This window comes from Pelodiscus sinensis, chromosome 5, assembly GCF_052426305.1.
Source record: "Pelodiscus sinensis isolate ZL-2025 chromosome 5, ASM5242630v1, whole genome shotgun sequence".
In the NCBI taxonomy this organism is placed as follows: domain Eukaryota; kingdom Metazoa; phylum Chordata; order Testudines; family Trionychidae; genus Pelodiscus; species Pelodiscus sinensis.
The window spans coordinates 94187480-94214274 of record NC_143056.1 but is presented as its reverse complement, the minus strand read 5'-3'; the positions used below and the strand labels follow the sequence as shown (position 1 = coordinate 94214274).

Here is a 26795-nt window from a genome sequence, read left to right as displayed (position 1 = left end):
CTAACCCTCTCCCCAATGCAGCCTTAGATGAGATCAACATAAAATCCCTAAATGGATTATTGTTTGAGACCACGATAGATGAGATTCACCTTGGCAAAGATAGCACTTGAACCCACACGCAGAACATGGGATAATTACCTGTTTTAGCATCATCTTTTGTCTTGTCTCTTCTCTCTCTGCGTACTGCCCACATGGATGTGAATGAGCACACCTCTGACAGCTACTTTGTTCTTTCCAGGCCCCGATAAAGGAGAAGATGTGCGACCACTGTTAATACGTCCTGTCTGCAACTTGTTTTGTTTTTGGTCTAAAAAATACAAAACATTATGCTGGTGTGGAGTGCAGCATGACAGCCCAGCAATTCCTGTGAGTTTATTTCATAACAGAATAGCACACCACAATATTAGGCTGTGCGTGCAGTACAGAGTATTTGATAAACCGATCCAATTCAACATTCCTCCTGAATACAATGGAAAAGTCTGTATACAGTTACATGGATATCAGACCAGCACTGAAAAAAAAGTCAGCCTTATTCTTCTAATTATTTAGTCACCAACCATGTTACAATATATCTCTATTTACCAGGTACAGAAGGATCACAGAATATAGAGAAGCAGCCCCATCATGTGAAATCAATGCTCTTTAATCCCCTTAAACATCAACAGACAGTGTATCAGATATTATAACCAAAAGGTTAAGAAGGGAAGTCAAACAAGGCACTATTTAATATTTTAAAGAAACACAAATACAAAAGAAAACAGATAGGCACCAGTCTTCCTAAAACATCTTAAAACATCTAAGGATTAGGATTAGGGCAATATTTTCAAAGTAAATGATTTAAGAACTTAAATTCAGTTTTCACATGGGGCTCACGCATGTGGGAGACTAAGTTCCATTGACTTTCATTAGGCCTCTAGTGGGATTTTCAAAAGCATCTATGAGCCTGGGGACAGATTTTTAGAAATATGAGGTGCTTAACTCCCATTGATTTCAAAGGGAATTAGGCACCTAAACATTTTGAAAATCCCACTGGATGCCACTCTATCTTTTGGTCTCTAAATACCTTTGAAAATGTAGGCATAATTGTCCAAGTCCTTTTTGAAAATGAGCACTTCTGAAAATTTTACCCTTCCTCCTTTTACCCAGATGTATGTAGAATGTGCATACTAGATAATGCAACATTTCAGAACTGAAATTAACATGTCCTGGGAAACTGCAGTAATGCTTGTGTGGTCTTCAATTTTATCAATGCAATCAGAACTGAATTTGGATTCTGGAGCAGGGGGTGTACGTGTGAGAATTAGGCAAAATGGATTATTCTCAGATTATACCCTCAGAGTCCTTTGTTGTCAGTGGGTTTTCTCGGGTGCAATGTATTGGCTCTGTAATCTGAATGAAGTAACTGAGGAGACAAACAAAAAGTCCCTTTTGGTACTTTTGGTAATACTCCTCAGGAAGTTTAAGGAGACCAAATCTCACTGAAATCCAATGAGATCTAGGCATTTAATGCCCATAAAGACATCTGAAAATTCCAGCCAGAAACTAGGTCATTCTCTTATAATTGTGTTTGCTTAGCAGGATTAAAAGGGAGAGGGAGATTAAAGCCTTTGTAAGTGTCTCTGAAGTCAGTGGCTCTGACTCTGAACACACACAAGGAGCATATCTGTGTTGGGTAGAGTCACCTGACAGAGCAGACTCACACTTCAAACTCTTCCTACAGGACGAACATGTATAAATCCAAATATGATTTGCTAAGGTTAGTTTTATTCATGTTTGAAATATGGCAAAACCTACATTTTTCAGACTACTGTATTTTGTTCCTATTTCTCAGGAAAGCTCTGAAAACAATCTGGGTGAAGATGGTACAAAGAAGACAGGAACAGATGAGCCTTTTCAGAATGGAATCAACAAAGAAACCCAAAGTCGTTTACCTGGTTATAATCATTATGAAAAATCCTACACCAATATGAGCATAGATGCAGAATCTTACTTCTAGAAACTGTGAGGTGAAAAAAACGTAACTTCTCCTGGGAATCAAACTGCATTGCTCCAGCTTTAGAAAACAAGGACTGTGTCTAGCCTGTCAGTTGTATTTTACTAAGACAATCAGGGCAACATATGGTTGTCATGGCAGAGAGAGGTAAAAGCCAAATTCAATTTTAATTGTGAAATACATATTTTAAAAAGGGCATCCATTCTTTAAAAACACTGTGAAATTAGAAATGCTGTTATATCAGAAGTGATGTAAAACAGACTTATTATGAACATTTCTATTGTGTGTTTATCAAAAGATCAACATTAATATTGGTGCTATGGCCAAATTCCTATCTGGGCATTTATAGTCTAACTATCCACAGTTTATTTTGGAAAATCCAGCCGTTCAGAGACATTCCTTCCTTCTTGTTCTAAGCTTGGATGTAGGGCTGCTGTTCACCTCAGTGATGGATGAAGTGACCTCTGTATAGATGTTATTTCCCCCCACAACCATCTGTGTGCTTTCCCACATACTCCTCCTTATGCAGTTGGGCACAGAACATCTTTCCTGGCTGGAAAGATACCTTCTCTTTCACATTTTAATCTCCCCAGAAGACCGTCTTCTACCAGAACACCCGTTGGCAGTGAGTACCAAGCTAGTTGGGACGTTTGATTGTTGCAAGAACAATTTTAAAAATGAACTTTTATATATAAATTGTATTTTATCAAGTTGTAACCAATCACAACCATTTTATGTATAGTCAGGCCCCTTTCCCTTAACCCTTTCTGGGTCATTGGCACTTTGTATGGAACTCTGCAGCTGATTGGTCGATGGTGAGCGAGACTGAGGGAAATATGAGGGTTCACTCAACCAACAGAACAATGAAAGACATTTCTGCCCTTAATACATTCCTTTTCTAAACTCCAATGGCAGCAGTATCCATTGACACCAAGGTTTCCTCTAAGCTGAGCAGCAGCACAGCCTCGGAGCTGCTTAATCAGCCCCACCCAGTCAGGCAGCTTTGTGGGTGGAGCCCTGAGCCCCTGGCTGGGCAGGGCTGATTAAGCAGCTGCAGAGCTGCGCTGCCACCCAGTTTAGAGGAAACTAAAATGACACATGTAACAATACACAGTTGGTTATTGGGTAGAGAGGACCCCACTCCTTTGCAAAATGGGCTCAGCCACTGCCCTACTACTGTCTCTCTAATCTGAGCGTTTTGCACCATTTGAGGCATCTTCTGGTCTGAGTCCTGCTTCCACATGAGTAGAACCATCCTCATCCCTCATCACTGCACTGCAAGCTGACTCCATGCTGGCCACAAGCACCTTGGTTTATAGGTAATGACTTCTCATTTTTTCAGGGGGTACTTCACCTCCACTCTGATCCAGGCCCCGCCCCCTGTCTTCCTCCCCCTCTACTCCTGCTCCACCTCCTTCCCTATGCGTGCCTCATCCCTGCCCCTCCCTACTTCTCCCGGAGCTTGAATGTGGCAAATCAGCTGTTCACAGCGCTCTGGAAGAACTGGGATGAAGAATGAGGAATTATTATGCACAGGGCAGCTGGCTTATAAGAGGTACGGGGGATGATGTGGGGAAGGGGAGCTTGGCATTGGTAGGTGCGCTATACTCACTAATTTTCCCTGTGGGTGCTTCCCAGTCCTAAAGCACTGAGGGAATTGGCACCTATACGTTGGTCCAGCTGGAAGGATAAGTTCTGAGGATTTGGTCCTGTTCATTATAAAATGATTATGTCTTATCAGTCTGATCCACACCTTATTATTGTTCTGGGCCTTGTTGTAATGGCCCTTGATCTTTTCTCAGTTCTGCTTGATGCCCTGAGAAATGTCCATCTCAGTTAGTTGCTCAGACACCCAGTCATATATCAATATATTCTCAGTGCCTGAGCTCAGCTGTGCCTGAATTGCCTCATCCACACAGGTGACCATTACTGGAGCCCACATCAGCTTCAGATCAGCTGGCAGCCCAAACATAAGAATGCCAGTGGGATGATACGATATCAAAGAAATTGATTTCTAGGGAAATAGCACCCAGTGTTCACAGTGGTATGTCTGAACAGATACAGAAAGGGAAGTGATTGTCTAGGAAGGAGTACTGCAGAATGGGATCTAGGGGTCGTGGTGGATCATAAGAGAACATGACTTATGAGGTAACACTGAAGGAATTGGGCTTGTTTAGTTTGGAAAGGAGAAGACTGAGAGGGGACATGATAGCAGTTTTCAAGTATCTAAATGGGTGTCTTGAGGAGGAAGGAGAAAAAAATTTCTCCTTGCCCTTTGATGCTAGGACAAGAAGTAACAGGCTTCACTTGCAGCAAGGGAAGTTGAGGTTGGACATTAGGAAAACTGCTCAGGTACTTTGTTTTAATTACCTATCCCAGCTTTTGGTTCTGTTTCAGATCAACATTGCTGTTTGTGCCTACCTATATGGATATTTTGTCATATGGTCCAAGATTTAGCAAGATCTAAGTTGAATCTCATATATGGATTTAGATAAGGTGTGAAGCCTAGACAATAGCTAGTGCATTTGCAAATCTTGCCATCACATTTCCAGGCAGCTGGTATTATAGAATTAAAATTCCAAAGAGGTACCATTTCAATATAATTAATATTCAGTTCAAGGTTGGGTAGAATTACCTTCTCATCTCTGGCAAGCTCTGAGCAATTGATCATTCCAAATTGATTCAGACTTCCACCTGGTCAACCCTGGAGTTGAGAAAAATACAAGGAAATGTCAGAGAAAGAGATGCTTGAAAACCTTTGGCCAGGATGCACCAGTCCCTCTCTTGATGGTTCAGTCACTCTCAGAGCTAATGAAATATGGTTCTGACCACTATAATTGTCTATAGTGCCCTCTTTCTGACTACTGAAGATCTCTGACTGGACAAAGAAGAGTGCGTACTAGATTTTCAAAGAGCTTAGTTCCTTGTAACTGAGCCCTTTTGAAAATCTGGCCACACTACTTAAATACCTGATTGGGAGCTGAGCTTTTGGGAACTGTCTGCCACTTACTAAGGTGGCCAAATAAGAGTTGCTGGGTGCTGAATTCTTTTGAAAAATCTGGTCCCATGTTTCTTTTCCACTTCCATTGTCTCTTTGCCCCTTGCGTCTTAATTTGATCACACAGCTTCATTATTCTAAAATTATTTGCCATTTTCTCCCCCATCTGGGATTCTGCTGCTTACTTACATAGCCACTCCCTTCCCCCAAATGCATTTGGGGGTTTCTTTGTTAAACTGCAACCCAAGACCAATCTTCTAAAAGAAACATAGCCTCTTTTCAATTGTAACTTCAGGTTGCCATCCATCAGATACAAGGTTGACTCTTCAGCATCTGTGGCCAATTTTGCACAACTGGCCCAAAAAGTAACCTCCCAAGCCAGTAATGTGCTAACATAAAGTATATGTGGCAAACCCTGAATAAACTAGCACTTGCATGTGCCCCTTACCTTTACAAATCCCCGTCTATCAATCCAAACTACATGTGCCATTACTTAGCTGCTGGACGAAAGCTGAGCACTGGATTCAGAGGAACTTTTGAATGTGTTTCCCTTTGGCTGGACTTTAGAAATTTCCAGTTGGTCCCTCAGGTTTTAGAGCTGCCCTTCCATTGCAGTATAACTTGTGAACCACAGCCTAAAATATTGCAATTTTTCCCTCTTAAAATAAGGGATAAGTGATCTTTCAGAAAAGGCTTTATTTTCCGAAAGATCCGCGTCTAGCCTGGCGCTTTTTTCTGGCAAAGCTCCGTGCCGAAAAAAGCGGCAGCCATTTTTATGCTTATGAAGCAGGGGAGATTTAAATCCCCGCTTCATTAGCAATTGCGATATGTCTAATTTGCATCCCTTTTGCGAAACAGGGATGCAATCTAGCCGTAGCCCTGAAGTCTTTAAATCATGATTGGAAGACTCCAATAACTCAGCCAAATGTTAGGGCTGTCTGTGCGCATGAGTTTCTGTGGCCACTAATGGGCAGGAAGTCAGACTAGAACAGGGATGGGCAATAATTTTTTATGGCCGGGGGGGGGGGGCATGCCAAGATTTTGGTAAGTGGTCAAGGGCTGCACTTTTCTATGAAGTGCGTGCAGCATCTGGTATGGAGGTTGGGTACAGAAAGAAGCTTGGAGTAGGGGATTGAGGTCCAGGTGTGGGATCTGGGAGGGAAATTAGGTGAAGGTGGGGGTTGTGTCCTGTGGTAAAGGATAGAGGTTCGGGGTCCAGGAGGACACTGTGGTATAAGAAGGAGTGTGGCATTTGGGAGAAGTTATGGGTGCAGGAGAGGATTTTGACCTGGGGGAGGGGTGTCATAGGGTTGCTGTGTTTGGGCGAGTGTTGTGACCAGGGGCAGTGGTACAGGAGGGGGTGCAGTGGACTTGGCTGGTGACCTGTGGCAGGAAGTTTGGGAGTGGAAGGGGTGTCTCTGTACAGCATGCCATTGGGGGAGAAGGAGGCTCCTGAAGCTGCTTATGTAGCGCCTATTGGTCCAGGCAGCTCCTGTTGGCCAGCTTCTGGTCAATGGGAGCTGTAAGGATTGTGCTCAGAGCGGGGGCAATGTGTAGAACGCCTCCCCCATAGGGCACGTGCATAGTCTGGCCTCAGCAGCCAGCCACTTTGAGCAACATGGAGCTCGTGGTAGGCAGGGATCCTGCCCCAAGGTCCTGCCTGGACAAAAGACATTGGTGGCCCCGAGGATCATGGGGGCCGCTTTTTGCTCACCCCTGGACTAGATGATCATGATGATCCAATCTTACCGTATAGTTTAAGAGTCAATGGGATATTTAAGTTTTTTTTCCTAAACATGCATCTGAGTAAACACATTAACCTGTTCAATTCAATAGATGTTTTGATACAGACTTTGTTGTGTCCGAAATTTGATCCTATGGGATTAGTAAAGAGGAGAATCTTGCAATCATATGGTGGATTGGAGGAGGGGAAGTGCAGAAAGTTATGACTCTGTCCTATCAGCACTTTTTCCTATTAAAGTTTAATTTTTACCTGGTTTTCATGGTTAATCATTTTAAACAAAAATTCAATAGCTCTTAGACATTCTTGCGATTATCTTTCATTGAATTCCTAAAAGGCTCATCTGCCCAGTGATCGGATACTGCATTCAAGCAAGTCACCAACCAAAATTAAGATACCATTTCCAATTCAAAGATTTATAAAAAATAAATTTATAACAATGTGTTGGCTCTCATTAAAATGGTGTATATATGTGTGGGGATAGGCAGTGACTCCTGAATTGGGAAGGACGCAGTCTGCCATACACACACTAGTGTAAAGCATGTGTATGTTGCTAAAACTTTCAATATTTAGGATAAAGAAGTTTCAAGTCTGTTTTAAAGATATCCAAGTTTATTACTGAAAAATGCAATATTCAAATGTGTATGATACAATAAGTAGTTGAATTTGTACATGTAAACCTTGATAAAGTAAACAGCCTCTCAAGAACAAACTTATGCCAAAAGTGTCTAACAATAGTTAAACAGATCAATTACTTTCCAGGAAAGAAAAATCCTTCTCCATTGTATGACATAAAAGTATTTTTTCTTGTTGGAATTCTTTAATTTCAGGCTATTCATAGGGTCATAAAACACAAAAGAAATACAACAATTAACAGACCACAGAAACTTTTAGCATGTAGTATTTGAAAGTCAATTCTTCTCAAACATTTTCTGGCAGGTATTGCAATCTCATTTTAAATATTACTTACAAAGTTTGGACTTGTAAATAGAAAAAATAGAGGAAGTTTTTTTTTCTAATTCTTGACTTAGAAACCAAGTTGTATTTAAATATTACATAATTTTCAAATATATACACAAATATATTTAGAAATCTCCTACGATCATGATATTGCAAGTCAGCCAGGACTATTATTAGAGTAAAAATGATTTAACTATGCTATTTAGTAACATTTTTACACACAATTCTTTTCAAACAATTGAAATGTTAGTGATACTAACCTATATAGAAATTAGAATAAAGAGTTTGGCAGACTGTACAAATACAAGATTTTGAGTAATCAAAATGGAAAACAAAATCAAAAGATGACCAGAGTGTATAATTTTTTTTTTAATTTGGGGGCAGGGGATAGGGTGAAGTGGGAAGAGCAATTACAACGGTCCCAGTGATTAATATCTTGTCAGTTTTAGAATGTTAATTTCTCAATTATTAGAATCTTAATGGCAAATTCCTGGTAGAATATATTACAAAACAATGGTTATAGCAAAAATTCAGTGCAAAAAGGAAACATTAAAGAGTACATTTTTAATGTAGTATACAGACATTCAGTTATAGGATTAATTAACATTTCATGGCTAAATCACCATGCTGCATTAAAAATATACCTCTATCATAGGGAATTGCAAAGTAATTTCTGTGCACTTCCTAGTTGGACTATCAAAATGCTGTCATGGTGATATTAAGCCATGCTAATACAAGGTGGTAACAAATAACATCACAGTGTAAAGAAAAGGGCAAAGTATCAATAACAAACCCAATGCTGTTGGTTTCAAAATGATCTCAATTAAATAAGTTATATATGCTAACATTATATAATATAACAAGTAGTCCTGTGGCACCTTAGAGACACAAAAATATATATAGTATCATGGGTTTTGCCCACAAAAGCCCAAGATACTATATAATTTTGTTAGTCTCTAAGGTGCCACAGGACTACACGTTGTTTTTAAAGTTACAGACTAACACAACTAACATTCTGAGGGTACATCTACATTGCAACACTATTTCAAAATAACTAGCGTTATTCTGAAATAACTTAGTTCGTGTCTACACAACAGGCAGTTATTTTGAAATAGTGTCAAAATATTGTCAAGCTGGAGGACTTCTTACTCCAACTCCTGTAACCCTCATTGTACAAGGAATAAGGGAAGTTGGAGGAAGAGTGCTCTATTTCGAAATAAGTGCTGTGTAGATTCTCCTTATTTCGAAATAAGATACGCAGTTGACATAGCTTAATTTGTGTAGCTTATTTTAAGTTAAGCCCTGCAGTGTAGACACACCCTGAGACTATTATACAATACAGAAGAACACAGGATCTCAAGATTACAATAATTTGAGAATGTCTGTGGGATTTTTAAAGGTACTGGAGTACAATTCTAGCAAACAAAGGCCTAGCTGTCAATACACCGGTAGTGCGTGCTTTCCCACACTATTCTCTCAAAGTGCATTCTAACCTTGAAGAAGTGGCTCAGTATCTGTGCACATTCATTAACTTTAGTCATGCTACTAAGAATGCAAACAAGAGTCAGTGTTGGTAGAGTGTTTGTGATGTAGACAACTGATTATTGGAAACAGGGGTCAGGCCACGTGGGTCACTGAGAAGGTATCAGTTGATCTATCTGGCTAGGATCTAATTGTGACCCAAAAATATAAGTCTTTGTCTCATCTCCCATCCCATCATACATCCAGTTACCTTTGAATGAAGCACAGAATTTGGCCAGAATGGAAAGGAAGCATGAAAGCTATTGAAGCATTTTAACTGCAACCCTCTTATTCTTGATTACAAGCAATATAGGGCCTGAGCCAAAGCCAAGTGGCATCAATAGGAGTCTTTACATTGCTTTTAATAGACGTTGGATCAGGACCATTCTGCATCTGCTCATCAGTAGATTTTTCAGTGTTAGAATATCACACTCTCCCTTTGTAAAACATATATATATATTTTAACCAATCTGGGTACAGTATGGGAGGAGATAAAGAGGTAAGGTTAACTGCATACGTGACTTAAAATGGGACTTAGGTTCATAAGAGATGTAAGAGCTCTAGAAAATGTCATCCTTCACCTGTGTTACAAAATAATCCACCCATGAGAATGCCTTGGCAGGCTTAATAACAGTCTGCATACACACTAAACTGGCTCTGAGGTTTAGTTTCACCTGCAATATTATGTAAAAACATGAGATGGTTTCATGTTCCGTTGCCATATATTTGTCCTGAATGATCATCCTCAATCTTTTATGATTATTACAAACAGTAAAAAAAAAACCCGCTTCCTGTTGGATAGAAGATTGGTAATGGGAATGTTAGGTGAACTTACCCCTAAACTACTTTGCACTTCTCAGCTATTTCCATCTTTATACCTCTCTTCTCATATGAAATTGTATTTAGTTTTATCTTTCTATAACTTTTTTCTTTCCATACGTTGCTACTTAAGTAAAATGGATTTTCTTTACAAAGCTGTTGCCCACTTCTTTTAGTGAGAATTTGTGCTAAAATGCAGTTATCTATATCATAGTAGCTATATGTTTTTTAAAATAAGGGGGGATTTCAAATTATACCTGTTTAACTGATGTGGAATCAACCGTGTCATGGCATAATCCAGCAGATGAACTAACTCCTTAAAAAAGCACAAGCAATCTCAGGTAAATGACAATGGTTTCTGTCACCCCACAAACACTCTGAGTCAGTATTAGGATCAAGGACTTTTACAAGACTCAAAAAAAGCTAGATAAATTAATGGGGGTTAGGTCCATCAATGGCTATTAGCTAGGATGGGTAGGAATGGTGTCTCTAGCCTCTGTTTGTCAGAGGCTGGGAATGGATGACTAGGGAGGGATCACTAGATGATTGCCTGTTTTGTTCATTCCCTCTGGGGCACTTGGCCACTGTCGAGGGCAAGATACTGGGCTAGACAGACCTTTGGTCTGACTCAGGGTATGTCTACACGGCAGTCCTCTTTCGAGAGAGGAATGCAAATGCAGCCGTGAGAAATTACAAATGAAGCACGAATTTACAAATCTCGTGCTTCATTTGCATAATGGCATCCCGGCCCTTTTTCGAAATACCCTATTTCGAACCCCCGCCCGCTGTCTAGACAGGGTTATTTCAAGAAAAATCCCTTCTTTCAAAATAATCCTTAAACCTAATTTTTTAAGGAGTAAGGGTTATTTCAAAAGAAGGTTTTTTTTTCCTCGAAATAAGTCCATATAGACAGCGTTTTTTTAAAAAATATGGTATTTTGAAAAAGTGCCCGGACGCCATTATGCAAATGAAGCATGAGATTTGTAAATTCATGCTTCATTTGCAATTTAGCTCGGCTGCATTTGCTTTCTTCTCTCGAAAGAGGACTGCAGTGTAGACATAACTCCAGTAGATAAATATAAATATTATAAAATGCAAATGGACAAACCAACACCTACTAGAGGGATGTGAATTCTAAAGCATGCCATGCTGCACACTGATTGGCCCATAAACACTCTGCTGGCACACACTAAAAAGTTCGCTAGTGTACATTAACACAGAACTATTGTACTAAGAATCCAAACTTAGATTTTAGAAATTCCAGTCACCACCCAAGTATGAATATTGAGGTGTTAATCTATGTATTGATCCAGTGGAGAACGTAAATACTAGTGAGGCTGATGCAAAAGGATTTTTTTAACCAAGCTCTGATTGGATAATTGTTTATCTTTTCTCAGCCACTAGATTTCTGATCTCACAAGTTAGGCACAAATTTAAAATTTAAGCTGATGAAAAATATGAATACTAAATTGATGGAATTTTTTAATGAAGATTCCTTTCTGACTGTGTCAAAGACAATGAGTTCAGATAGTAATAGTTAAGACATTTTGTACTAGTAACTAGGACCTATAGCATTTAAAAGCTGTACTGTGCCTGCTCATGCAGTCTCTCTTGAGGTACATGCATAGAACATTGTTGTTATAGACTAGATTGGCAATGATCTAAAGCATTTTTTTTAACAGATGCTACGTGTTGAAGTTCTGGAGACTTTACAAATGCAGCTTGCATGCACAAGTCATTTATACCAGTATTTGTTTGGAAAGACAAATATCTAGAATACGAAAATATAGTTAATCAGCATTCATCTAATACAGAATTCCTGAGGACAAAGTGTGCCTTAGACTTTTTAAGATAATTTGCATTTATGCAAACACCAAACTAACTGAAATCTAGCAGAAAGTTTCACAGCTAAAAGAAATTCCTATATAGCGGCAACGCCTATAGACATTATTGATACACAATAGAAATAAATGAACAAAACCACAACATATTTCTCCAGAAACTCTTGTGCTTCTCCAGCATATTTAATTAACTGAACAATGTCAAAAATATATATTCCTTTCTAATGTACTTTCATATTTCAACCCTGAAAGTCATTTTAGAAGGTTTCTGTACATCTCCAAATCCAAGACTACACTTGATTAAAAACATTTTCTTTCTGTATTTATTTATTTTAATGGCCAATTGGAATTCTTTCAGCTATATATTTATATGTAGCCATATTTATTATTTTCCCTATTTTGGGCTAAATGTATACCAGAACTTCTGCCTTGATCCAGCCAAGGCATTTTTATTTAGATAAAACATAAAAAAGACATATCATTTATGACTCTGTGCTAGTTAATGGATAAAACTAAAGTAGGATGCTATAAAGCTGGAGTTAGTACCTTAAACCTTTCCAGCACATTAAGAGCTTCTTATTAAGAATCATGTGACACAGAGAATTCAGTGTAAACAGAGCAGAATGGAAACTTTCCCTCTTGAATAGAAGCATGGGAGAGTCTGAATTCTAGAGAGAAATTTTAAATTATTAAACTGTGATTAAACTTTCATTGGCTCCAAATTGTGGAAACCTAGGCAGTTTCTTTGTCTGGTCATGAACAGCTGGAATTTCTCATTAATAAAGAACTCAGTAGTAAGGGCCAGACACAAGGCCCAATGAAGATAGCAGAAGTCTTTCAATTTACTTAAATGTACTTTGGATCAGGACCATAGATATTTTTCAGATATCTAAAAGGGTGTCATAAGGAGGAGGGAGAAAACTTGTTCATCTTGGCCTCTGGGGATAGTACAAGAAGCAATGGGCTTAAACTGCAGCAAGGGAGGTTTAGGTTGGACATTAGGAAAAAGTTCCTGACTGTCAGGGTAGTCAAACACTGGAAAAAATTGCCCAGGGAGGTTATGGAATCTCCATCTGTGGAGATATTTAAGAGTAGGCTAGATGTCTATCAGGGATGGTCTAGACAGTATTTGGTCCTGCCATAAGGGCAGGGGATTGGACTCGATGACCTCTCGAGGTCCCTTCCAGTCCTAGTATTCTATGATTCTATAGGTACACTAAAATAATGCTCACATGAAAAATATACCTCTTTCATTAGTAATGAAATAATAAAATAAGATGAATTTTAGATCTGTGCAAATAAACATTGGAGTTATGCGTTTTACCTAAATAAGGTATTCTGAGAAGGAAAACTTCAATTCCTCTAATTGTCTGGAGTCAAGGGGTATTTCACTGCAGCTTTATCGATAAGGTTGATGATAGAATTTATATTTGCTACTGTGCTTTGTTGCATCCTCACATGCATCTTAAAACTGAAGTAAATTGTCTTTGATTTTTTTTCTTTTAATCTGATAGAAATCAAATAAAAACCATTTTTAAAAACTGTAGAAATGAGAAGCGGGACTAATTTAGTTTTCCCCTTTTCCACAAGTGAATCTTGTATACTTGTTTTAGTTTAGTACTTCCTTTCTCCCATATTATGAAGTATTAAAAATAAAGACAATTTATAACTATAACCAGAACTGACACTGCAGTCTTCTGTATGGAAGCAAAAACTGAAGTTCAATTCTCTGTGAGAACATTTCCTTTTTCTGCTGATTTTGAAAAAATATTATTCCAAGAAGGCGGAAAAGCAGAAAAAATCTAATTCTAATAGTAATATACATATATTTTTCCATGCTTTGATTTATTTAGCCCAAGATAAGGAATGCATGTTACTGGAATAAACAGAGCACTAGTATACAGTGCACTGCTTTTCTTTCCATGAACAAGCAATTCGTGATGTTATACTGTATTTTTGATATATATCTGCATAAATGGCAGCAGCTTGCATAAAGTTTAACTATATATATATATATATATATATATATATATATATATATACATATATATATATATATATACACACACACACACAATTAAATTATTTGCACTGCAATAGAACATTTCAAGTCAATGTTTTATGAAGTCATAGAATCACCGTCTAGGTAGGTGAAACAGTTATTCATCTGCATGCTATATTTAGCATGGAAATAAATATTATTTTAGTCTGGGATTATGCGGAAATGGCCTTTTTGCATATAAAAAAGGGCAAGACAATCCACGTAGCCACTTTTTAAAATATAGCTAACACGGGCAATGCATTGATGTATTCTTTCAATTTTTCTTTGAATTTAATTTTTTTTGCCTTTATCTATACAAATGTAATGTGATATACAAACCTTGAACTGCATAGTATATATTGAATAGCCTTGTGTCCCCTTTTTAGATCAGGACCTCACCCACAATCTCACCAAGAGACTAGAACAAACCTGGCAAATAATAAACTTGAAGGATCATTAACATCAATTATTGGTCACACAGGCAACAATTAATCATACTTGGGCTTTTCCCCCCATAGGCATTACAACTTTAATTGAGCAATCAAAAACTGTAGAAGTAGCAGATACAATTAACTTGTTTTTTGAGTCATGCCCTTAATATGAAAGTTTTACAGGCAATGCATTTATTTTCATTATGCTGTCGATGACATGATGAATAGCTTGACATTTCATTGCAATTTGCTTTACGGGTGTGTCCAAGTCCTTAACCTCTCCTTGTAGTTTCTAAGAACTAGTAGCAAATCCTGGTATTGACCAGGACAGGTCAGTGACAGGTATGGCTATTCATTTTCTCCATTGGAAGCATGTATTTTCCAGGACCCAGCAAAGCCTGCTAATATATTTCCCAACAGCAGCAAATATACACACTGATCCTCATTGCCAGATCTCTCATCATGTGAGATCTGCATTAGTCAATTTTCATTTGGACTATTTTTGCTGCGATATGGTATCAACTAAGGCCATTCATGGTGATACTGTTTCCCATTCTTTTTCCGCTCTCTCTGCAAATGCTCTAGTTCAGCCTCATACATCATTTCCTGGACTAGGTACTTCTCTCTTCTCATTCTGTCACACAGGTCTTTGGGCATGTCTGGGATCAGGTAAGCAATGAAAGACTTTATTCCAAAAACCAGGTGCTGAAAAATGAGAACAGAAACAGTTTGTTTAAAGATGCTGAAGTGTTGGGGTTAGGGCCAAATTCTGATACCACAGAAGTCAATGGCAAAAGTGGGACTGGGAGTTGAATCTTCATATAAATAAACAAATGTAATGCAAGACCTTAAAGCAGCCTCTCATATAAGCAACGTACAATATAACAGGAACAAAGTATAAGTAACAACTTCCTAAAAACAAACCTAAGTTATAAATAACAGAGCTTAATGCACATTTAAGACTCATTCCTCCTTTTCCTCTAGCTTCGTGTAGATTTGACTGACATCCAAATGCCAGATGAGTTTAGACAGAGGAAATGAGGCTCTAGAAACAAGCTGTAAAATTTGTGCAAACTTTCTCAACTCGGTTTCCCAGAAGGAGGCAACTGACCAGCACTGGCATTTTCTAGTACATCTAGCTCCTCGTTGTCTCCATACAGCATTAGGTGTAATCACATAGTTTATAATACTAACCAGTACTTTGTTTATGGGACGATAGAAGGATATCTCACTTAGGCCTTTACAAAGTTAGAACAGCAGTAGTAGCAGCATTTCTCTCCTAATCTGGGACTAACCTCAAACACTATAATGAAAGCCAGACGTGCCGCTAAGACATGCCAGAATTGCAAGGTGAACTCATAAGGAGCCGAACTCCAGGGTGGTGCTCTATAGTCTCGATATCTGTAATACAAAGAAAAACGTCCTTTGGTAAGAACACTCCTGAACCCCTGCACATGCTCTTATCAACACATTATTATGCAGTTGCTGGAATGAAGAGTCACCAGAATGCTATGTGGGTTTAGAATATGACCAGAGAATGAGGAATAAAGGAATGAAAATTATTCATTCTAAATATAAAATGCTTAAGGACGTATGGTAACTATGAACATACTGCTGGAGCAATTCAATAAAAAAATCTGAAAATGATTCACAGAGCATGTGAGTACTGAATAGGGCTGGCTTTACCTAGTGCTTTTATTTAAAAGGAGTCAGACAAGCATTGTCTTTCACTTTGATACAGCAGAATCCTTCAGATTGATTGGAGTTTTAAGCTCGAGTGAATCTCTTCCTAACTAGGCCTACGTTCCTTCAATTCACTTCTGGAATGTCTTTACCAGCCTCAACTAAGGCTGTGTCTAGACTACAGCCGCGTTCTTTCGAAATTAAATCGAAATAATGTGGCTTTTCTTTCGACGGCGGTACTTCTCATTTCACGAGGAATAACGAGGAAAGTGCTCTTTCGAAAAAAGGTGTTATGTAATGCAAACTTGCTTTTTCGAAAGAGAGCATCCAGACTGCCTGGATGCTCTCTTTTGAAAAAGCGGCTTGCTTTTTCGAAAGTACTGGTTACAGTCTAGACGCTCTTTCGAAAGAGGCTTGCAGTCTAGATGTAGCCTAAGTGTCAAGTTCTAGTAAAGCTGAAACTGTATGAGTTTCATTTGTACAAATTTTGTTGCAAATGCTTTTCATAGCTTTTTTTTAAATGGAAGGGAAAAGTTCACTTCAGCCTGCATTGTGGCTCTCTGCCGCATACACTGTACTCATGCTGTCTGCACAACTCCCACTGACAGCAAATCCTGGGCTGGATTTGCTGAACCTCAGGAGGTCAATGTTGCCTAGCAGCATTACCAATACTGCCACTGCTTATGGGCTCTTGGAAGATGGGAGTAAATTAGGGCTAAATAACAGCACAGAATATTGACAGCCAGGATTGGTGGTTGTGAACTTTATGGGACTGCAGGTAACTTGGCGACACCCATGATAAGTAGACATGTGGCTAAAATCATGCCGGACCATGGATGTCACCGGACTTGATTGGGCTAGACTACAGAGTTTCAACCTGTACTTTTAAAGAACAAGGAACATTTTACAGTAAAACCTGTGTTAGCCGGCACGCCCGGGTATTAGGTCATGCTGGTTTTCTAAAAATTCCGGGTATTTGATGGGGAGGGGGGTGGCAGGCGCGGGCGGGGCCTACAGGAGGGGGACGGGCGTGGTGCGGGGGCCAGATTGTGGCCTGCTGGGGGGGACCACGAGCTATGGGGGTGGGCAGGTTGTGGCCTGGTGAGGGGGGCAGAGATGGCAGGGGCAGCCTGCCGGGGGGGAGGAGGGAGAAGCTGTGAGGGGGCTGGCCTGCGGAGTGGGAGGGAAGTGCCAGGGCGGCCACTAGCCATGGGTGTGCCGGGCTGCTGGGAGCTGTGGGAGGAGGCCAGGAGGCACAGGGGTGGGCTGGGTGGCCACGAGACATGAGGGTGGAGTAGGTGGGATGCAGCCTGGCGTCAGGCAGCCTGAGTGCCAGTTCACCCCTCCTCCAGGTATGTGCTGCACACATGTCTGGCAGGGGTGGGGGTAGCGCCTGAGGAACGGCCTGGCTGAAAGCACCAGTTTCCTTTTTTTTTTTTTTTTGGCTTTTTGCTTTTAACAAGTTTTTTCCCAATTTGGAAATTTGCTGGTTTCTAAAGTTTTCCAGCTAGTTAAATGCCGGATAGCATAGGTTTTACTATATATAGAGATAAACAAATTGTGCTTGTAACACATACCTGCAGTATCCAGAATATCCCATACCAAGCTCATTCAAATCAAATACTGATAAACTACTGTTGACATATCCCTGTAAACATCTGAAAGGAAAAGACACAATAAAAATATTTTCTGCAAACAGCAACTATTTATCATAGACTGTGCATGCAAAATGGTTCTCTCATGCATTTTGGTATGCCTTTCAAATCAGCTTTTATTTGTAGTGGCGAGGTTTTTAGCTGAAAGAGTCCCATAAAGTCAATGGATGTTTCAGGCATAAATCCTCATGCTAATTTTTTCAAATGAATTTTGTGCTTCCAAAAAGAGTTGGATGCCGACTTTCATTATTGTCCCAACCATTAGGCACATAAGAACACAAGAATGGCTGTACTGGGTCAGACCAAAGGTCCATCTAGCCCAGTAGCCTGTCTGCCAACAGTGGCCAGCACCAGGTGCCGCAGAGGGGGTGGATCGAAGACAATGATCAAGCGATTTGTCTCCTGCCATCCTTCTCCAGTCTCTGACAAACAGAGGCCAGGGACACCATTTCTATCCCCTGGCTAATAGGCTTTTAAGGACCTAACCTCCATGAAATTATCTAGCTTCTCTTTAAACTCTGTCATTGTCCTAGCCTTCACAGCCTCCTCTGGCAAGGAGTTCCACAGGTTGACTACGCGCTGTGTGAAGAAGAACTTTCATTTATTAGTTTTAAACCTGCTACCCATCACTGTCATTCACAAAGCAAGGTTCTCTGCAGTGTCCTGGCAAAATTGTTGAACAAGGAATAACTTCACATAAAGAGAGTAAATGCAGCTCAGTGCCCTTGCAGAATCAGTCAGCAATAAAGGCAAATAGTGTTAACGTGATGGTGACTTTTATGACCTGGTCTCTTACCCACCATGACAGGGCAGGTGAGAGGGCTTGATTAGAAGGAGAGAGGGGCAGCTCTGAAAAAAACAGCAGCAGCCCTGGTTAATCAGGAGCTGAGACAGAGCTGATAGAAATTAATTAAGGGTCAGCTGAGCTAACTTCAGACTGCCACAGACCTCTTTAAAAGCCTTCCCTGGGGGGAGGGCAAGAAGGAAGTGGAAGAGGAGTTTGGGAGGAGGCAGAGGGAAGAGAGAGCTGATAAGGAAAGAGAACAGATGCGGAAGATGAGGGCTCAAACAGGGAGTGTTTGGGTTCCCTTCCACAAGCAGCCCAGCTGGTGACTGAGGAGGACTGGCTGACCAGAGTATCTATCCCAGTGCCCATTTGACCAAGGGACACAAGCCCAAAACATTAGAAAGTGCAAGGGAGACTATAGGGTTGTGGCCAGAGCAGGGGTCAGGGACCCAGGAATGGGTCTGACCCTGCCACACCACTCTGAACAAAATGGAGAGCATCAAACTGATTTTCACACATGTCAAAAAGCCTTCTATTGGCAACAATTTTTGATCATTAGTGAAAGGAACCTACATACAAATCCTGACTGATGCCCCTAAAGATTAAAGGCTCCCGGTGTCCCTGAAGAAATTTAACGAGCTCTCTCTTCTTCCTCAGAAAATCTATCCTTCCTACTTAAATCAGTCTGGCTGAGAAATGATGCCTCAAGGGCAAGGCAAATGTAAGAAAAGATGAAGAGGAACAAGAAAAAATAGCGACCTTTAATCTGAGCTCCAAAATCATTTTCCTAGTAAGACACTACAACATATGTACAAAAAAATCAGCCTGTTTGTGGTCATCCTCACAGAACATTCTAATGCCTATGAAAAGTGGCAATTTAAAAAGCATAATTTTCATGAGGAGCTTGCCATTGTGAAGCAGGGTCCAGTTGCCACTGGACCAGGTTAAGATTCCCACTGAATTCATCGTGCATTGGATGGGTTTGTAGCTTTAAAGAACAAAATTAAGTGCCTATTAAATGGCATTCTGAAGGGAGGAATATGAAAGCAGTGTCTTTTCTCACAAGCGGTCACCTCCTCAAATGGACCAGCATCAACAGTATCATACAATGCAAAAATAATTTACGAGGCTTATCTATCAAATCTAGTGAGGCCAGAATGTAGCCTATTCATCATCACCTGAACTTCACTCCCTCCCCGCCCATCAATGATGAAAAAAGCAAAAGAGGACACTGACAAGGAGGCAGGACATTTTGACCATGCATTAGAAACCAGGTAAGAGGAAACTATAAAGAATGGTACAAAGTTAAAACAATAGGGATATGTCTACGCTACAGAGGTTTTTTTCGGAAAAACACCCGTTTTTCCGAAAAAACTTCAATTATGCGCACACTGCAATCGCGTTCTTTGGAAAGAAAATTGAAAGAACAGAGGGGGGTTTCCGTCATTGGTAATCCTCTTTCTACGAGGAAGAAGCCTTTTTCCAAAAGAGCTCTTTCAGAAAAAGGCGTGTGTGGAAGGAAGAAGAGGGAGTTCTTTCAGAAGAAGAGAAAGAGGAAAAAGCACAGGTGCCCTGGTCGCCACTCCGTTCATAGTAATCACAGTTTAAAAGCGAGATAGCATCCAGTCAGTATGGATGCTATCTTTCGAAAAAGCAGATAAGTTTTTTGATGTGCTTTGGCAATGTGGACGCTCTTTTTCGGAAGAAGTTTTTTCAGAAGGTCTCTTCTGAAAGAAGCCTGCAGTCTAGACATCGCCTAAGTCTTCTCACCTGGAACAAAGGGGTATGTACTTCTGGGCTACGTCTACACTGGCATGATTTTTCCGAAAACTTTTCCGTTAAAAGCATTTTCGGAAAAGCACGTCTAGATTGGCAGGTTGCTTTTCCTCAAAAGCACTTTTTGCGGAAAAGTGTCCGTGGCCAATCTAGACGCGCTTTTCTGCAAAAAAGCCTTGGTCGCCATTTTTGTGATCGGGGCTTTTTTGCGGAAAACAGTACTGTGCTGTCTACACTGGCCCTTTTGCACAAAAGTCTTTCGGAAAAAGACTTTTGCCTGAACTGGAGCAGCATAGTATTTCCGGAAAATCACTGATGATCTTACATGAGATCGTCAGTGCTTTTCCGGAAATTCAAGCGGCCAGTGTAGACAGCTGGCAAGTTTTTCCAGAAAAGCGGCTGATTTTCTGGAAAAACTTGCCAGTCTAGATACAGCCCTGATGTTGTATCAGTGATATCTTTAAAATCACAAACAAAACTATAAAACATAATAAAATAATGAAATCTATTTATAAAGTTGGTATTAACATACCACCTATTGAATGTGCAGTTTTCAAGCAAAAGAACTATAAACCAAGTGTCCAGCTGGCATTTTAGAAATTGTGAGGTACCAGCAATGAAAATGGAACAAAGATAAACAACTTAGTAGCTAATCATTCCTTTTTAATGCACCCTTTAATGGTGAACTAGCACAGTGAACTCTGATCAGTGAAAAAAACAACTTTTTCATTCCAAGTGTCACCCCTTCTATTTTTTGTCATGTGTGATGGATGGAACCAAACAACCCTTCCCAAAGGTTAAAACCTGAATGTTAAAGAATAAATTCCAGTAGAAAAAAATATCACTGCTGTGAACTGAATTCTCAGATTGACTTGTGCAGCTCCTCTCACTATAAGAACAGAGAAAATAATGGATCCTGACAATTTCAACGTCATTATTTTCAAAATCTAATATATAAAGGAGAATGTTTGTATGCTAATAACTTGGACACTATAAGAGCTACCACACCCAAACTTCACATGGGATAACCTTTCATCCAGGAGAAGGCTTTAAGGGACTGCGGGAGGGAAGAGATGAGAGACCGATGCCTCTTCCTGGGGCTGCATGGAGTTTGGCAGTGTGGGGAGAAGTGGCTTCCTGGGGGAAGCAGCGGGGACAGTCATTCACTAAGGACAGCGGAGGACCAAGGAAGCAAAGGGCGGGCTCAGGCAGCGGCAGCAGGCATGCAACTCCCTTCCCCCTCCCTCTCCTCAGGCTCCTCACCTCAGTTACATCAACTTTCCCGAGCAACACCAGGTAACTCCAGCTAGTACAGTAATAAATGACTACAGGAAATTTCTATGATGTTGTGAATTGCAACCACTCATTGCCCTGGGCTTATTTTTGACTGGCTCTCTCTACATGACCCACTGTGGTGAGCAGCCAAACAAGCCAAAAATCATGTCAGGAGTTAAAGCTGAAAACACTGCTTCACCATTGAATACAGATATGTAATTAATTTGTGGCATTCATAAACACTTTACTCATTAACCTGCAGTACTCATTGCTGCAAGGTCAAGATGAAACAAATTAGATGTTTGTGTGAATAAAAAGAACAACCACAATTACATTAGGCAGAATAAATATTTGTCAGGGTTATGAAAACATCCTGCTTCAGGGCATGTGCCAGCCACTAACTGCTTAGGGTAAGTTATTCCACAGTTGTCCAATACAGGGTCTTATTGCCTTCCTTTGAAGTGTCTGAGATTGGCCCATCTCAAGACAAGATACTGGAACAGATGAACCACAGTCCTATGTTGAAGTGATAGAGTGTATCTAATGGGCTCTCCAAAGGAATAAATCCTGAATCTAGTACTATTCAATGATTTCATTAAGGACTTTAATAGCAGAGTGGAAAGTAGGCTTATAAAATTCACATATGATGCCAATTTGGGAAGTCGCAAGTAATTGAAAACAAGATTAGAATCCAAAAGGACCTTGAAAAACTGAAGAATTGTTCTGAAATCTACAAGATGAACGTAAATGAAGAAACACAAAGTACTACAATTAGGAAGGAAAAATCAATTGGACAACTACAAAATAGTGAGTATTGCTGAAAACGATCTGCGGACTATTGTGGACCATTGAATATGAGTTGGACCATTTTCATTCGCATATGTCGCACTCTCATTTGCATTTCCTCCTTGGCTCACTTTTGCACAAGAGGTTTTTGTGCAAAAGGGATCAGAAGAAGAAATGCAAATGAGAGCACTCTATTTGCATTTCCTCTTGCGAAAGAGGTTTGCAGTATAGACTCAGCCTAAATGTGGCATGGTCAAAGAGCTAACACACTACAGATATCAATTTTTGTTGCTACGTACTTAAATTGTGCATGAGCCTATGTGCATGTCTCAATTATCCCATTCATCTCCTCTGTTCATGTTTAAGCCAGTCACTATATTTCACTTTGGTGAAGGGGGTTGGAAAAGAAAAATCATGATCATATTTAAGTAGACATCTCTGTGGAAAAACTATGTAACAGTCAGGTTTATGTAACTATAAAAGACAAAATACTAGTCATCCATTATACAGTATGAAGGCAAACAATGGGGGGAATGCACTTCTGCAGCAAGATAGTTAAAGAAAGAGAGAGAGAGAATATGTAGAAAATGTCTGAATTACTTTTCCTGTCTGTATCCTTCATCTGTACACGGGCCATATTTGTATGCATAGACAAAACGGGGGATATAGTCAGAAGTAATTGCAATAACAAATGCATTAGTTATGACAGCCAGGACTCCAATTCCTTCAAGGATTCCATACCAGATACCTAGAAGAAAGAAGAATCAATCAAAAGAATGAGAACATTCATTTTAGGCAATTTTTCTGGTTTTCTGAGAAACACAGTGATTGTGCCAGAAAAGCTATGTTCAGATCCAGACTGGAGTTATGTTAAACTTTCCAAGAATTGTACTATTATTGTGTGTCTGAACTAGATTCACGCAACAGGTGCCTTCTAGTTTTAGAGCCAATCTGTGAATCCCAAATGCCCAAATCTGGGATACCATTTAAAATGATTACTTTGTAAGTATATAAATCCCAAAAGGATAGTCTTTTCAAGAGAGTGAAGATGAGGAAACAAAGAATTGTTATAATGGAAATCAGAAGGGAAGCAAATTTTTATTGTGAATGTTGCTTAATAGTATGGGGGTACATATACTGTCTCCTATGCACAGCCACACTTATGTAAGGGGCTATTGGCCCTTTTTTTATAACTCAGGCTATATCTAAACTACAGGCTTATTGCACAAAAAGCTTTTTTTAGAAGAGATCCTCAGAAAAAACTTCTTTCGAAAGAGAGAGTCCACACTGCAAAAGCGCATTGAAAAAGCGACATGATAGTGTCCAGACTGCCTGGATGCTATCTCGCATGTAAGCAGTGATTACTATGCACAGAATGGCCACAAGGGCACCTGTGCTTTTCCCCCTTCCCTCTTCTTCTGAAAAAACTTTCCCTTCGCCATCCACACACGCCTTTTTGCGAAAGAGCTCGTCCTCATAGAATGAGGATTAACAATACCACAAAAACCCCTCTGCTCTTTTGAATGCAATTGCAGTGTGGACATTCCTCAAGTTTTCTTGGAAAAACCTGTAGTGCTCATACAGGTAGTGTAGAGATTGCGTGTCATCATTATGCTCTCTTACCTATATCTGTTGCTCTTGCAGGCATAGGTCTCCTCCACTGGGTAACAAACTTGTAAGCATCGAGTCTTATTTCTATAATATTGTTAAGCAATGCCAGGAGAGGTGCCAGTGGGAAGGCAGCGACAAAGATGGTGGTAAAGCCAAACTGCAAAACTAACAACAGATTGCAAGGTTAGAAAGTGGAAATAAGTGTAGTTTAAAAAAGGAAAAACTTTGGAACTGCTGCTGATTCCCATAAGAAAACTGCATATTTCTCTGCATTTACTCACCCATTTCTAAGTACTCATCCATTAAGCCGTGGAGGTTCATGGGTTGCAGATTCCAATCTTTTTCCCATTGAGGTAGTGAAATTTTATGCTCCAATAACTGGCCTCCTTTCTTGATCTTGCGTCGTGACCACCAGTTCTGTAGTAACCTACATTAGACAGATCACGGAGCTTGTATAATCACCGATGCTTGTTCAAGAATTTACAGAATTCTCTGATATCAATGTAGGGCTATTTTGAACTGTTCCAAGCTGTGGGCATACTTTCCAAGAGCGTTTCTCAATATTCTTAGAGAATGACATTCAAGCTAGAGTAGAGAGCCTGACCTTACATACAACTTAAGCGTCATTTTAAAGATTTACTTTCAACTTCAATGGAATATTAGGCACTTAGGCTGGGGTGAAGTTGTTGGTGCACAAACCTAAAGTTTTTTTTAAACATTCTTTTTTTCTTTAAAGAATACTTGTTAAAAAAATATTGTTTTTTTCTTTTAGTGAGGATGTTTCCAAGAAGGATTGTAACCTGCCCTTATGATGCTGTTCAATGGTTATTTCATGGGGGAGCAGTTACTAATAATCAGCTAAAGGTTGTAGAAAGCTTTTTGAATGAAAAGGGTTATGCAAGTGCTAAGTATTATTTCAGCTTGGGCAGTGGGAAATCAGAGACTGCAACTGTATGCTCATTTGGAAGTCACGTGAATACACACTTTAGGGAGGCAACATTCACACTTCACTGAAAAGAGATTGTGCTGGAAAGTGTTTTCTGATAGCTGTGTCAATCTGCTGTTATTCATTTCTAAATCCAGTTTATCCTTTGGCTTCTCCTATCTTTTGCTGCTGAAAAGGTCCCAAGGATAAACAAAGGCCTTGTATGAATGCCCAGCAATGCCTAGTGCACATGAAAGGGAAAATATTGAACTGAGGAAACTTGTTCTCAAATATTTGTGAGATAAAGAAGTTAAGATACTGCTGAACTGGGAAGACAAGAATTCCAATACCCTCTGTACCTTTGCTCTGTTCAGTGCTTCAGGTTTAGCAGCAACTGAATAGTGCCCCAAATATTTTTATCAGGCTGCTGGCACACAGTGAACATAGCTTTTTAGACAGGGTTTCAACACTGGAACTCTGGAATGCAATTTGATGTGTCAAAAGAAATGTAGTATATTCTGCCAGTGTCTTAAAGATGTTCAAAATTTTGGCCTAGCTGTTCTCTTTAGAACAGTGGTCTCCGGCTTTTTAAGCACGAGATCACTTTTTGAATTTAAGTGCATTCCAGGATCTACCTCAAACCCAAATACTCTTGCCATGCCTCCTTCCCGCCCCTTCCCCAAGACCCCGCCTCTGCTCACTCCATCCCCCCCTCCTGCATCCTTGCTCACTTTTATCAGGGTGGGGGCAGAGGTGCATGAGGGATTCAGGACTGGGGTTGGGGTTTAGAATGCAGGCTCCAACTGGGCACTTCTTACCACAGGTGGCTTCTGGGTGGTGGTGCAGGGGGCTAAGGCAGGCTCACCCCTATCCTGGCTCTACACCACTCCCAAAAGCGGCCAGCAAACTCTTTCCATCCCTGCCCCCTCTGCTCTGTGGAGATGGGGCACAGGGTGGAGGGAGGGGAACCTTGACATCAGTGTTCCCCTTCCTCTTCTTCCTATGCCCTGCACAGCAAGAAAGAGGCTCCCAGGGGTGAGGGGCTCCTCCAATGTACAAAGGAGGAACAGCACAGTAGTGCTGAGAGGGGCAAATGAAGTGCCGGCATTTGATAGCTCCCCAGACAAACCTATCAGGATCACCTGTCAAAGGTTCCAATATCTACCAGTAGATCCTGATCTACTGGTTGGTGACCACTGCACTAGAAGCTGCACAGGCTGTTTAATATAGAGTATGAAAGATAATTAATGTTAACAGCATGAAACAATTCAAAAGGCCCAAGTATTCCTTAAAGCTTTATGGCTGAACAACATTGGATGGTTTTACCTGGGAACAACAAGCTCACCGCATCTGATGGGGAAGGAAACAAGGAAAATCCTTCTGAAATAGTTATTTTAGGCTGACTAAATCATTTAAATTTCATTTTCTTTACTTACAGCATCCATCCTATAGGAGAGGGGAGCAGCACATTATTATGTTTCCTCAACTGCACTTTTGTGCTATCTTATGTGTGCTTTTAAAGTTACCTCTGAGAAGTGGGTAATAAAGGCAAAGAGAGGCATTGCCTTCCCAAAAAGACTGGGGTGCCCGTGCTCACCAAGCTCTGGATGGGGTTTGGGTTGCGGTACAGCTGGCTCCTCTCTAATCACATGACAAACATTTTATGGTTAGAACATATTTTTTGTGCACATTTGAGGCTCAAACTATGGCTCTTATCTGCTCCAAACAGTTATCACCTGAATGGTACTGAACTGTGTGTTCGGCAGCCACTGCCTCTTTGAAGAAAGCAACATATTAAAAAAAAGTTGTCAGGGTAAAGTTCGGAACTGAACATAAGCATGAGTTTGGCTACATCTAGACTGCAGGCTTCTTTCAGAAGAAGCTTTTCTGGAAGAGACCTTCTGAAAAAACTTCTTCCAAAAGAGAGCGTCCACACTGACAAAGCGCATCGA

The 26795-nt window shown here is 40.2% G+C and overlaps 2 protein-coding genes across 9 annotated transcripts in view; one reads left to right on the top strand and one right to left on the bottom strand.

The window, feature by feature from the left end:
- Window positions 1-2270, top strand: part of SLC5A12 (solute carrier family 5 member 12) — a 28446-nt gene extending 26176 nt beyond the window's left edge. The window contains exons 14-15 of the mRNA XM_006111502.5: window positions 239-366; window positions 1832-2270. Of these exons, the coding sequence (XP_006111564.2) occupies window positions 239-366; window positions 1832-1996 (293 nt within the window). The 3' untranslated portion in view covers window positions 1997-2270. The remainder of the gene's footprint in view (window positions 1-238; window positions 367-1831) is intronic.
- A 181-nt stretch (window positions 2271-2451) lies between these two features.
- Window positions 2452-26795, bottom strand: part of ANO3 (anoctamin 3) — a 371038-nt gene continuing 346694 nt past the window's right edge. For all 8 annotated transcript variants that reach the window (XM_075927761.2, XM_075927758.2, XM_025185005.3 and 5 more), the window contains 6 exons: window positions 24200-24345; window positions 23931-24083; window positions 22908-23055; window positions 17606-17686; window positions 15641-15746; window positions 2452-15050 (listed from right to left, as the gene is read on the bottom strand). In XM_075927761.2, coding sequence (XP_075783876.1) covers window positions 14868-15050; window positions 15641-15746; window positions 17606-17686; window positions 22908-23055; window positions 23931-24083; window positions 24200-24345 — 817 coding nt within the window. In that variant the 3' untranslated portion in view covers window positions 2452-14867. The remainder of the gene's footprint in view (window positions 15051-15640; window positions 15747-17605; window positions 17687-22907; window positions 23056-23930; window positions 24084-24199; window positions 24346-26795) is intronic.